This window comes from Uloborus diversus, chromosome 4, assembly GCF_026930045.1.
Source record: "Uloborus diversus isolate 005 chromosome 4, Udiv.v.3.1, whole genome shotgun sequence".
NCBI classification, from domain to species: domain Eukaryota; kingdom Metazoa; phylum Arthropoda; class Arachnida; order Araneae; family Uloboridae; genus Uloborus; species Uloborus diversus.
The window spans coordinates 99,425,595-99,440,490 of NC_072734.1; the positions used below are offsets into that span (position 1 = coordinate 99,425,595).

The 14,896-nt window shown below is 32.3% G+C and overlaps 1 protein-coding gene across 1 annotated transcript in view; it reads left to right on the forward strand.

Annotated features, from left to right (window-relative positions):
- Nucleotides 1-14,896, forward strand: part of LOC129220724 (transient receptor potential cation channel subfamily M member 7-like) — a 100,387-nt gene that overhangs the window by 49,735 nt on the left and 35,756 nt on the right. Inside the window, exons 15-17 of the mRNA XM_054855154.1 lie at nucleotides 1,132-1,198; nucleotides 8,540-8,621; nucleotides 9,781-9,924. Coding sequence (XP_054711129.1) covers nucleotides 1,132-1,198; nucleotides 8,540-8,621; nucleotides 9,781-9,924 — 293 coding nt within the window. The remainder of the gene's footprint in view (nucleotides 1-1,131; nucleotides 1,199-8,539; nucleotides 8,622-9,780; nucleotides 9,925-14,896) is intronic.

A 14,896-nucleotide genomic window follows, 5' to 3' on the forward strand; every position in this document is an offset into this window, starting at 1 on the left:
AATTAATTAAATCTCCCATGTCGGTTCGTTTGTGAAGTCATCAATTCATCCTGAGCATGGCGTGCAAGTGCTGTTTTTGAACTAAGAGATTTTCTTATCTTTAACTGACAGAATATTTGTCATTTATTCTTAAACTCTCTTATGATGCATGACGAAACTGCTCACACGTCATCCATTTAATTAAGAAAAGCTGTCGCGCCTTTTGAGAATATACAAAGTAATGTTTCCTATGTGCAATGCATGTTTCATGCTTTTTATCACAGACATAGTTTCACTAGTTTAAAATACAGATGTTTAACCTTTTAAGCACATCTTAGCTTGAAATAAATTACGAAATCGCTTAACTGAAGCATTTTAATATGTAGAGAACGTGTCAGTATAGTTCTTGGTATTTTGTACAAATTAAATCATGCTGAAAATAGAGTTAAAGTTAAACTAAAACTGGAGCCGTTTTAGAATCAAGAAGAGCTTGATATAAAAAAAAACTGATATTTTATTGCATTTTACAAAATTTTATTCTATTTTTTCTTGAATTTTTCTTTTAAATTAAAAAATAAACAGTTTTTAAAGTGACCAAGAGAAAGTCACAAAAATTACTTCTCATTACTTATTTCTTTAATTTTGATTTGTATACTAATTGTGCTTGGGAAAAAAAATGGTAATTTAAGTGGGGAGGTGGAGCAAAAATAAAACAGCAATTTTATTTCTTATCCGTTATGTGGGGTGAAAATAGTTCTTCATTTTTAAAGAGCTTTTTTCTTATTTTTTGAAAGGCACAATGTTTATAAAAGGAGAAGGATTATTTGGTAAACACTTAGCAGAGAAAAGAAATAATATTTAAAAATTGCTGTCCATTAAATTGCAAGAAATATGTATTTCATTCTTTGAACTAATTTTTTTTACTATCATTCTTTTGAATGACCAAGTGATTGTACATGAAAAAAAGAAGAATATAAAATTGACAAAATTTAAATTTAATGTTTTAATTAAATTGCTATGCATACTGACTAATTGCAGCAATCGCACCTTAGTTCTATTATTTGCTGCGTTGAATTTGTAAGGTATGAAAAAATTAGATTTCATGAACTGTGAGATGATGAAATAAATATTCATTTATTAATTTTTTTACAGACTTTGACTCAGATGATGAAAGCGACAATAAAACTCTCATTAACGACTCATCTGATCAAAATGATAAGTAAGTTTCTGTTTTTATCATTGCTATAATACAAATGATTAGTATGGGCTAAGGCACCGGCACCAATGCTGAATATGAATGCCTTAAAATGAAATAAACTATGTTAAGTCAAAATCAGTAAATTAGTACTGTTAGCACTTAGTACCGTTCAGCACGATTCAGAATGGGCACATCTGCTTGTACCACCACCTATTGGCTGTTTGGTGAAAAATTTAACTTAGTAATGTTTACCATTGGAAAAATAATGGAAGAAATGTCACATAAAGTGTTCCAATCCAATGTTCAGAAAAAATGGACATAACACAGTTTACTTCTGAGGCACTAATAGACAGGGGCGCCTAGAGCCAAGGCGGATCCTTTGTCAGTCTATTGACCGGGTCGATTCAAGGAACAGCCTTTTCAAAGCAAAGTAAGTGAGCCTTTGGATGTGAAGATATTTGATAAAAGCCAAAGCTAAGTTTAACTTACAGTTAAACTGATGGAATCTTCGGTGAACAACTTAAACCCAGCTCAGATTCAGTCTTTTTCCCGTTTAGCTATTTAGTTACACAGTAATACAAATATGGTACATTGTTAGCACGTTTCAATTCCAAAGTCCTAAATCCGATGCACTCTGTGAGCGACAGTAAAAAAAGAAAATCAGAGAATTGTCTGACTTATTTGGGACGCTTGAAACAAGAACTGGTGATAAATTCTTCTCACTGTTTAACCTATGTTGATAATCACTATTAACAAGACATAGCGAGTTATGAAACTAACAGTATATGAGTTGCATTTTGAAATGCTTTTTCGTTTTAATTTGTGAAATATCATTCTATGTACCCGAATATTTATTGAATGAGAAATAATTTACTTTAGTTAGCAGTCAAGGTGCGTAAAATCTTTAATTGGTTAAGTATTCTCTTTTTTGCAGCTTCTATTCCAAAACCGTTCATTTACTGCTAACATTTCTCATTTGCAAAACTTAGGCTAGTAGTTCTCAATTTAATATAGGGTGCATTTACTAACAAGCATAGGGTTGTTTGCGATTTCAATCACGGGCGCCCCGATAGTAGGTTACGGGAGGTCACTGTGACCTTTCAAAAATTTCCTTATTCCGCAAATTTTGTCTGACGATTCTGCAAAATTATCATCATTGAGCAAAATCTGGAGTTCCATTCGGAAAATTGAGAGTTTCCGCGCTCCCAAATATTTAACTTCGGGCGTCCCAGACTTCAATACTATAAAATATCGATTATGTGCTCAGATTTGAAATTATATTTTTGTACTAATGTAAGACTAAAAAGAGACATCTCAATTGATCACAAGAAGCATTTTGTGACTATAAGTATTTATTGTGATTTTTTAACATTGAATGGGAAATTTACAAAGAAGCAAATCTATAAGTGCTCATGAGAGCAAGTGGTCAGGGGCAGCAGAACTTTTAAATACTTGAAATTGGGTAATTTATTGAATGGTATTTAAGGAAAAGAAGTAGCTATGTGAATGTACTAGAAGTATTTGTGACTTTAAAAGTGTCTTAAATTAGGACCGGATTAAAATTTTCTTTTTCTTAAAAAAAAAAAAAAAAAAAAAAAACAAAAACAAAAACAAAAAAAAAAAAAAACAGGAGCAGAGGAATGTGGGTCAAAGTGAAATGGTGAAGTATTTACTCTGCTTTGAGCGTTACGTATCTGGTAATATTTCAACTATTTTGTTGCACATGAAGTCTATTCCAGTCAAGAAAAAATTGCATCTAAAGGTCAAAGCAGATGATAATGCAATCAATTTTCAAAACTTGATACTCATATTGTAATATTTTTTGGTAAGGCTTTTTTTTTTGCCGTCACAAAATGATTAAGTTTCTGTTAACAATATTTTAAATAATATTTTAAAACTACTAATTATTCGGTGCAGCATTTATTTATTTAATATTAAGCATATTTTTATTTTAAATGTTTTGTACAATTAGTCAAATACATGTGGGGCAAAGTGGATGGGGCAAAGAGAAATACTTCATTTTGTTTGCATGTACAATTATTCATTAAATCCCTTACGTATTCATTTACTAATTCATTTATCTATTCGTTCACTCACTATTTTATTCACTTATTTATTGATTAGCATAAATTAATCAATTAATCTATTTATTTATTCGTTTGTTTCATTCTATATTCGTTTACTTATTTATTATTGCATTTACTTCTTGATTTGAGTAAAAATAAGAGTAAAGGTAAGAATTTACTATGAAGAAAACAATGTTTCAGTGCAAGTTTTATTGTAAAATGCATTCATCTTTCTTAATGTACTGTAATTTTCAAAACAAATTTCTAGTCGTTCATTTTAAAAATAAGTAAGTTATCTTAACTATTTCACTTTTCTATACTATATCATTCCTCTACTAAAAGGTTGTTTTAGTGATGGGAAAACATCTGATATTTTTGAAACAGGAATGCCCACTAGGGTGGAGTGAAAGAAATCAAAATCTGATAAACGTTAAGTAATAGTGCGGAATACTTGCCCCTTGTAGAGATATGCAAAAGGATTTCGACAGAAAAAAATATCTTGAGGTCGCCCGCGCCTTGAAGTTGACCATTATTGCATATAAACTGGAAAAAGTTGCAATAATTTCATCAAAAATAAAAATTTGATTAATTTGATGTAGTATCACTTAAGAGTAGACTTTTGTGTAGATTACACACTGCATAAAATCATTTTAATAATAAACTGTACTTTAAAGTTCCAGACATGCTTTGAATTTGACGAATATAGCGTCAAAATTGAATAACATCGTGATGCTCCGTACATTGAGGAAAAAGTATTAGAACTTATTATTTGTTAAAATTTGCTTCCATATGTATTAACTCTTACAAAGATACGGAAAAAATAAACATTTCTTATCCAGTAAAAAAACATAATTCTCCACTTAGTCAATAACTTTAGCTCAAAAAGTAAAATTTTCCTACGATAGGGAACAATGTTTAAGTATAAAAATTTGAGAATGTAAATGTAGCTTGAAACAGCCGACATGATAAACACCTCGAAATAAAAGAAGTTGCTAAATAAATTTTAATTTTTTTGAGCCCTCAAACTGTAATCACATTGATTACTATAAAAATGGCATGCGAGTTGAACTATTTGACTCCTGCCAATTTTCGATTTTAGTGTCATATTGTGGCGTATTTCTAGATTCTAATTTGACTCGAATAAAGCCATTTCTTTTGGTTATAAAACAAACTATAGCTAGCGCTTCTTTATCTAATTTTACCTATCGTCCCTCTGCTTTAGTATCACATGTGAGGTTTTGAAAACCATAAAATTCAGTAGGTGCGCCATCAAGCACCATTTCTATCAAAGTTTTATATGAAATTCCGATTTTAGAAAGGTGAAGCTAAGTTTCCCCACTTCTGCTCATCGATGAGCTCATGGCAGTCTCTCCGCTTTGAAATTGAAATCTGAAATTGTAAATTTTCAATGTCCAGTCGAATTTTTCAAGTTTGTCTTCGTAATCCGAAGCAAACCAAGTTCTCTGATGAAGATCATCTGCATTCTCCAGTGTTATACTCAAAGTAACCAGTGTACAGAACTACAGTATTGTTGATGACCGAAACGTCATTTGAGAACGTGGTTTCCGTCGGAGTACGACGGCAAAATTGAAGAACTCGATTGCACAACAAAAATTTATAATTCCAGATTTCAATTTTGATGCTGAGAGACTACCTTACAATGCATCACTAAGGCCAAACATTGTTAGGTTAGGAGTCAAGATAATAAGTCCGACTCGCCAGCCAAAACTATGCTTATTGCGTGAAATGTGGCTACAGTTTGAGAGCTCAAAAACCGTTAAAATTTATTTTCTTTTGCTTCAAGGAGCAACTTATGTGGGATGTTGCAAGCTACATATTTATTTTAAAACTTTTATACTTAACCTACGTTTTTTATCACACGTAAATTTTACATTTTACACCTAAGTTATGCGCTTACGTTCTTTATCACACGTAAATTTTTCATTTTGTTATGTGCTAAGGGGAAAACAAACTTCTTCTTTCTCTACGTAAGAAATGCTTTTATTATTATTTTTTCGATATATATATATATATATAAGGATTAATTAATACGAGAGCACATTTTTTCAAATAATGACTTTTGATACTTTTTCTCAAAGTACGGAGCCTTACGATGTTGGTCAGTTTTGAGGATATATTGATTAAATTCAAAGCATGCGCGGAATTCTAATATATAGTCCGTTATTTAAATGATCACATGCGATGTGTAATCTATACAAAACGCATACTCTTAAGTATTGCATCAAATTTATCAAATTTTTATTTTTGATGAAATTATTGTAATGTTTTCCAGTTTTTATGCAGTAATGGTCAACTTCAAGGCGAGGGCGACCCTTCATGATATTTTTTTTCTGTCGAAATCTTTTGGCATGACTAAATATCTCTACAAGACTTTTCTGCACTATTACTTGACGTTTATCAGATTTTGATTTTTATCACTCCACCCTAGTGCCCACGGAAGTGTTTTCATGGTGAAGACTGCGCCATTGGAAGTTTTTCGGGTCTCTTTCCTCTTTTTTTTTTCATATGTAGAAGGAGGGGAGGGGGGGAGCATTTTTGGGGTATGGACTGTTTAAAACACCCTGGTAAGTCTTTTCAATTGCAAGTTGTTATAAATTAAACTATGATACAGTGAATAAAGCATGCAAAAATCCAGAATATTTATGAGTGTAAAAGTAAAACAGACGGCTTATAAAACGTTTTTTACCGCAAAAAGGAAAATAACTTTTTATCCAGTTTTTCATAACTGTTTGGGGAAGGTAAAGTACATAAAGTCCTTTTTTCTTTTCTTTTTTTTTAAGAATCGAAATTTAAGCACCATTCTATTCAATTTGTTACACTCTATCCAGGGGCATGCAGCACCAATTTTGAAAAACAAATTTTCATACTGTAAGTTACTGAAGAGAAAACTAGTAATACATATCATCAGATAAGAAAGAAGAAGTTCCTCCCAGAACGAAACAAGCCTACTTTCCTGTACACCAACACATTGACTTTCTAGCATCTGTTCAATATTCTCTAAATTAGCTAAAACTGTAGTTTTTTTTCACACACTTCTTTTTATCACTTTAAGCTTATTTTTTTAAAACAAAATATGCCTCTCTCATCTGATGAAATAGATGGATAAAACATAAATGAACGAACAAATAAAGTAGTATTACATTTCAAGCAATGAAGCTAATATACATTTGTCAATAAAAAATTACTTAATCCTATTTAAAAAAAAGGTTAAAATAAAATTAAAATATAAAATAAATAAAATAAAATAGAAAGAAAAGAAGAAATAAAAAACAAAAAACTTATCAAAATTAATGCATATTATCCAATAAAAAAATCTTTTGCTTCTCTTTCTATTGGGTAAGAAATAAAACCCCTCGGATTTTATTTTTACCCCGATGCTTCCTAAAACTAAGAAGAAAAAACTAACTTTAGAAAATGAATAAATGAGTACTAAAATGCCCTCTTGAATAAATAATTTTCATAAAAACTAAATCGTCTGTACAGCTCTTTCCTTCTGTCAACAAATAAAGCACTACCAATTTCTTTTTATTACTTTCTTCTATATCTAATATATAGAAGAAAGTATTGGATTCGTGCAAATTTTCGAATTTTGAATTTTGACGGATTCGAACGTTTTGAGGTGTGCTGAGTCCATTTCGACTATTTTTGGAAAATGTCTGTCTGTCTGTGTGTGTGTGTGTGTCACGTCTGTGTGTGACCAGTTTTTTGTGGCTGCTCTACAGCAAAAACTACCGCATGAAATCGAACGAAATTTGGTACACATATGTGCCCCTATGTGAACTTGTGCCCACTGGTTTTTGGCGCGAATTCCTCCAAGGGGGGTGGAGCAATGGGACGTTTTTTGAGTTACGCGTGCTTGCTATTCCTCAGGAAGTAACTGGCGGAATCAAAAAAATTTGGTCCATATGTTGCCATCAACAGGAACAGGTGCTGATTCAATTTTGGTGTCAATAACTCAAACGGGGGTTGAGCTATAGAACGTTTTTTGTCGTCAATTGTGACTGCTATATCTCAAGAAATAATGAACGGAATGAAAGAAAAATTTATCGGCAAGTAGCCCTTAGTGGGTATAAGATCTGATTTTATTTTGGTGCCAACAGCTAGAAAGGGAGTAGCGCAATCGCCCGTTCTTTTTTTTCATTGTGAGTGCCCTATCTCAAGAAGTAATACTACGTTCTGGTTGAAATTTGGAACATATGTTAATCCATATGTAAACAGGCTTTGGTTCAATTTTGAAGCCAATCGCTCAAAGAGGTGTTGATTTTTTTTTTTTTTTTTTTCGAATAAAAATAGCTTTATTAATGCAACAATAAGAAAGATAAATCGTAATAGATTGTCGTCTGCGTATTTCTCGTGATTTTAATTGTATGGAAATGATCGGAAATATTATCTCAATGATTTAAAATTTTTAACTGTTGCCATCTTATGTTTGTTAACAAATAAAATATTTATAATTAATTCAAGCAAGGCTTTTAAAATAACTTTCAATTTTCGCTCTTTGCTTTGCTTTTGCAATAATTCAAACATTTGGATGGTCGTCTAGTTTTTGCATGCGTAATTTTGTTTTGTTGGGAATATTGCATATTGTCAAGCATGGGGAGGGATCAGAAAAAAAAAGAAAAATATAGAAGAAAGTTTCGTGATGGCCACAACATACTAGTTTTCCGTTGGGAAAAATTAGACAAACAAATTAAAACTTTGGAATGATATTAAAAGTAAATCATCTCAAGAATCATTGTTTCACGCTACAGACCAGGGCTATGGAGTCGGAGTCAGAAGTTGAGGCTGTAAAATTCCAAGAGTCAGAGTCGGTCTTTTTCCTTCGAGTCTATTTCTGCCAAGGCTGCGGAGTTGATATCGGACTGGGCATTGTTTAAGAGTTGCTATTTATTTGTTCGTTTATTTATTTCTTAGGTATTTATTTCATCAAATGAGAGAGGCATATTTTGTTTTTAGAAAATCAGTTAAAAATGCTAAATAGGTATGTTTGACATAATTTGCACTTTTAGCTAATTAAGAGGTTCTTGATCAGATGCTAAAAATCAATCCTATTCTGTTAGAATAAGGAAAAGTAGGCTCTTCTAGATTTGGACGGAACTTCATGTTCTTTCCTTGATTTTTCGCAAAAGAAAGCTAAAAAAACCCATTTCTTGGAAAATTTTGTTTTTGTGATTCATCAATTTTATCAATCATGTATTTCTAGAAACAAAGGAGCAAAGCAGAGCGCAAAAAACAAAATGATAGACGCAATCTTAAGTCCTTCATCATTTCGAAGATACGCCATACACCATCCGCCCATATGGAAAATGATGTACTTGATGTGGAGTGCTCCAATAACGAAATTTTGGACTTTTCAGGTACATTGAATCTAATTTCTAATGCAAAATAAATTCACTTGGGAGAACCATATTACATTTTTTAAAAATAAGGAGACAGTATTGAACTATTCTTTAAAAAGTAGGATTAGGTAAAAAACAATTTTAACCCAAGCAGATTACTTGGATAATAAATGTGGTAAAGGTTACTGATTACTTCCTGGTGACGTTCCAGGATTTCAAAAGTTTCTATCAGTTTCCTGTGAAAAACAAATTTTGTTGCAAAAAGATATCCTGAATCGCAACAAATTTCATAAATGCCTATTTTACACTGTGGAGCTCCAATCAGCACAGGAAGTTGACAAGCTATTATTATTTTCATATATGAGCTTTCACTGAAGATTCCCGAGTTATTTTAGCATCATGATTGGCTTTGATTAGGAAGGTTTCTGAATTTTTCGGAAAGACTCTAGGTCAGGATTTCAGGAAGGTTACTAAATTTTAGCGTGAAACTTTCTTGGTGTTTTCCAGATGGCAGAAATCAGGTACATAAGAAACCCATTATTTTCCAGGGAAGTTTCAGATTTTTTTTTCTATAAGTCACATTATATGTGTCCTGAAGCTAATATAGTGTAAAAAAATGCTTTCCTCAAACGTTAATAATACAACGTTCAGCAATTTTTTTTGACTAAATTTTAAAATTGAACTGGTAGAAAAAAAATGACGAAATGCAATTTTTGGAAGCGATGGTAAAACTTTACTGACGGTATGATTGTTCTAGTTACAACTACAAATTTTTCATAAAAATTTAGGCTTAAAAATGTATCCGAAGATCTTAACTGGTGAAATAATTTAAAGTATACCATCGAGGTGAAATTTGTGTAAAATGAAGCTTTTAGTCTACAAGGCTCATGTACATGAAGACTCATGTCTTCAAACCAGTAAGCAGTTTATTTACATTATAGTCTACAACAATCGAACAGTTTACTTTGTATTTTAGCCGTAACATTTTTCTTTCTGGGTTAAATGTATTCGTAGAAAAATTACAGACTATGGTTAATTTGAACTTTTACCACCGGGCCATTTGTTGAATTTTACTCTTCTGATGTATGGTAAATTCCTGAAATGCGTTTCAAAATACTAAGTTCCTCCGTAGATCAATATTATTTTTATGTTGCTAATGATAAATATATTTTATTAGGTGTTTTATGTTGTGTACTTAGCACTATTCAGCATAGCAGTTATGTGGCAGTCATGTGGAAATTATCATCTGGATATGACAGTTTGCTGCTGGACATCTTTAATAGCCTTGGAATCCGTGCATCCAGCAGTAAGAATGAGAAAAGTAATGAAAAAGTTTTGTCCTTTTTAGAACCTTATTGGAATTCTGATTTGCAATTTGTTCTTTTCATTTCGTTTTTAAGTGATGTGAATAAAAATTACCCTTATCAGCTTGAAAAATCTACAGGATCTTCTTTGATTATATTCTTTATGATGGCCATATTTAAAATCGCTGCTGGAAGTAGGTCAAGGCATATGTTTGAGAAGGAAAAATTTCAAGATTTGGAAAGGAAGTTTGAAGATGTACTTAGTTTGGAAAAAAAGAAAGAAATTGTGAAATTTTAGTAATACATATTCTGATCTATAAGTTTAAGTGTGCATTTCGGAAAATCTGATGCTTCCTACTGACTGATCGGTTACGCACGGTAACAAGAAATTGTGGTCAATGTATATTAAGATATTTAACGCTGCACTAAAATATCCTTCACTAAAAATGCTTTAATTAAAATATCCTACGTTTAGGGACCGGAAATTTTGTAATGAAAATTCAACATGTGTTTTTTTTTTTCTTTTGAGTAGCAAAGCACAGCGCACATTTATGAAACTATTTCAGTAAAATAAGCATTGTTCTTGCATAGCTCCATGTCTTTGCATTGAAAAAAAAGCGTATATTTTAAACCTAAAACACGTGTGTTGCTATTTACATTGAAAATTCGTGTCGTACCGCATTCGATGTGTTCAATAGCACATGAGTGAAATTTTAGTACAGGACCTTATAATACTGACAAGGGCTGGTCCATACGACTCATTCTCACGTCCACGGTGAAAACCTCCCGTGACGTCATCATGTTGACACTCCGCTCGCTCTCAACGAAACGAATACTGAACACAGCGAAACGAAAGTTTTTCTCTTGATAAAACTCTGTAAATTAGAAGAGAAAAAAAAGGACGCAAAACGTCTTTTAAAAATTAAGCACTAGTGTTTAAATTTTGGGAAAATAATAAACGCTTTTAATATAACTAATAACACGCTTATACGTTTATAGATAGCCAATATTTTAATCTATTGCGCAGAGAAACCTGGAATAGATATTCAATTAGGTAATAATTCCCCTGCTTTTTTAATAGTTGGTTCTAAAAACCGAATGTTTTGTATTGGCTCTGGAAAGAATCGCTTTTTCAAATGGTTGATATGGAATTAGGTAATAATTAATAATTTTATGTTGGTCCTGAAAAGAACCTTTTTTATGTTGGTTCTGAAAAGAACCTCTTTTTTATGTTGGTTCTGAAAAGAACCTTTTTTTATGTTGGTTCTGAAAAGAACCTTTTTTTATGTTGGTTCTGAAAAGAACCTTTTCTTTATGTTGGTTCTGAAAAGAACCTTTTTTTATGTTAGTTCTGAAAAGAACCTTTTTTATGTTGGTTCTGAAAAGAACCTTTTTTTATGTTTGTTCTGAAAAGAACCTTTTTTGCTTTGGCTCTAAAAATAACCTTATTTGCTTTGAATCTGAAAAGAACCTCATTTCTTTGGCTCTTAAAAGATCCTTTTAATGCTGTAATTGAGAATAACATTTGATGTAATCTTATGTCTAAAAATACATTAATCGCTGTCTTAAAGTGTAAAAAGTTTAGTTGTACGATTTAGTTGTAGTAGTTTATGCGTTTTGAACTGTTTTATTTTCTTCGATTTTGAGTTTGCTGGATAATAGCCATTTTTTCATTTTTTTATTCGCATTTCGTTTTTCTTGATCCCTTTCGCGATTCAAATGTCTTACTCTGATAAATGTTCTAATTCTTGAATATTTTTTTATTGCAGCTTTGCAAACATTAGGGAATTTCTTTTCCAAAACCTCTTGCAATTCTTTTGTTACATTGGGACCCTTATGAATGCTATCTGTGCCATTGATTGCCCTGAATATCTCTTCAAACTCTTCGGCATACTGAAGCCAAGTTTCTGACGGTACTGTCAATCCACCCTTAGAAATACTTTTCAGCCAAACTGCTGAATCTAAATCTTCAACGGCATTTGCTGAAATTGAACCAAGTGTTGGGTCTTCTTTCTTTGCTTTAAAGGCAATCCAACCTGAAACATATTTCAAAGCTTCGTGTTCTGTAAATGTCATATGACTATCACTTTTATTTATTTCCGCTTTCCAGGCCATAGGAATTTCTTCATCATATAATTTATTGCACGCTATTAGATCATCATCTTCATATTCCAATTCTTCAATTATTTCTTGGACATCTTTTGCTTCAAAAGCATTTTGCAGTATTTCTGCAGTTAGATATGCTCCCAAGGAGTTTTCATCTTGTGTGTTAGCTTTAGGAGACAATGCTGGTAATTTATTTGCGAGTAGTAAATTTTTTAATCGAAAGATGACTTCTACAGGAGATGGATGATCATAAAAGCTACCAATACCTCGTATTTGACTGAACAAGCTTTCTAAGGCGTCTTGTGTCAGACGTGAAGTTAAAATATATCTTTGTCCTTCAGACTTTAAGTCTTTCTGAAGGCCTAATATAGACGAAATCGAAATTATAATTCCTTTTTGAAAAGGCAGTAAACTTTTTTTCCCATCTACCCTTAATCCGGAAATTGTCTGTTTCATTTCCAGTAATTTTTGTTCCTGTTTCTCAAAGTAGGGATCGAGACCAAAAGCGGCTTTCAGGGGTTTATGACTTGCAGGTATAGGATGGCTGCTGTTCATTATGTCGAAAAATTCGTCTACTAATTCGAAAAAGTCAGCCACTTTTTTATCTCCAGTCAATAAAAGAATGGCCTTTGCCGTTGTGGCGGAGAAAAGGGTTTTCGCAGGAGCAACCTTCTGCCTTTCATTTCCTTTCAAAGTTAAAAAACTGGGTTTTAGCTTGTGACACAACCGTAATTCTCCACGATCTTTTTCAAGAACGCTCTTGATGACGTTTTGAGTAATTTTTGTGCCGTCTTCTAATATTAAGCCTTTATCAATGAAGTGATTTCTTAAAAGCTTCAGATAGTGAGGAGGATCAGCAAATACCCATATTTTTCTTTTAGGGTCATTTGGGTGGTCAAAGAAGGATTTTTCAACTGAAATATTTAGCTGATTCCACAAAGTGGAACTTCCACCTAAATCAGACACAATCGCTGAAACCAAAACCCCTGTGCTTTCCAATGCCTTAATTATTTTAAAGAGTAAGTCCATTTTCATGCATTGGTCAAAATCAAAATAAACCGGTTGCTTCCAAGGAGACATGATTCCTCTTGCTAGTACAAATTGTACCTTGGAATGTGGGCCCAAAACTTGGTCTGCTTGATTATCATATGCCAATTTGCTGTCAATGTGCATCTCGTCAAAACTAAGGATACAAAACTTTTCTAATTTGCTCATATTTTCACATTTTTCTTTCATTAACATTAAAACTCTTTCCAAGATTCCCGGCCTAATTGAAATCTTAGAACACCATCGTTTAAGAGTGGTGCCACTTGGCATTGGAATTCCAATTTTGCCTCTCCAAAATTCGTAAGCTTTTCTTGATATTGCCCTAGTCACAATACCCCTAGAAATGTCTTCCGGTTTCCATTTTATTTTCTTCTTGCTTTCCATGATAACCTTTAATTGCGAAGTAGTCATCACCTTCTTCATCTTTGTGAGCATTTGTTTATTCTTCGCTTCCAGTGACTTGACTTTTTTCTTCAATGTACGATTTTCAATCAAAACTTTGTTCATTCTTTTACTTCTTTTTGTACGTTTAATCCTTTTCAATTTTAATAAATGATCTCTCTCTCGCTTTATCTTTTCAAGTTCCTTTTCTAATTTCTTAATTGTTTCGCATTGTTCTTCTAATTTTGCATTAATATTATTTTGAGGGGTGTCTTCCAGATATTCAAGTTGAACAATAGCGGCACTATCGTCTGATAAATTCTCACAAAAATCTACAGCACGCTTTTTAGGACTGATCATTTTTAATCTTTCTTTTGCATTTTCAATTATAGTTCTCTTTCTTTTTCTCGCAGTTCTCTCGGTCACAGTTGTTTCTTCAACATTCTTGTGGCCAACTGTAAGTTTTAAACTCGGCACGGCTCCAGTTTTCAGAATTTTATTAGTTTTCAAACCAAGCAATCTATTTTTCATATCATCTTCATAATCATCTGTTGTGAAATGTTCGCTGCAAATTCTTGCATTACTTTCATTTATAGCATCTTTTCTTTTGCATTTTTGCAGCCATATATTCTTTAATTCCAAATCTTTTGGAAAAGCGTGATAAACAATATCAGTGTTCTTCGTTTTCCGATAATAATTCTCACAAACAGCTACAGCACAGCTAGCCATTTCTCTCTAAAATTCTTACAAAGAATGAACGTAGGATCGCAGGAAAGGATAGGAATGCAATGAAGTTGCTTGTCGTCAACTGCACGCTCTGTCAACACAGTGACGTCAAAAACTGGTTTCTCCCTACCAAGACCAGTCGAAAGTCGGCACTCGTTTCTACAAAGGAGTGGACCAGCCCTTCTAAATATCTATAGTCCTGTTTTAGTAGGTAAAGTGTTCACTTTATCTACTTCATTTTGTCAACATTACTCATCCAAACATATAAAAGTTACTTATACTGATGAGCTCTTATTAGTTCCAATTTAAAAGTATGAGATTAATACAATCAAAATTTTTGTCGACGATTACTTAATAAATTGTTTTGAAAATTTTATCCCGCAAAAACAATGAAATGTTTTCTATCAACACGGATATATGTGACAATTTAATTAGAAAATGTGTAACGGGTTAAACTTTTCAGTTAATTTTATGTAGTCGTATTCAAGTGCTGAAGAAAGAAAAAATATATTTCTGCATGAAACATCGAACTAACATCGCAACGAAACAAGGGCATAATTTTGAGCAAATATTTCTTTTGATTTTGTTCAAATAAAAACATACTTTATTTACATGAAATACACCGCCAGCTCAGTTAATACCCTATTTGTCCACATTTTCTAATTTATACGTTTCCAGCGGCTTTTTTTTTTTTTTTTTTTTAACTGCAGACATGACTGCAGACATGTT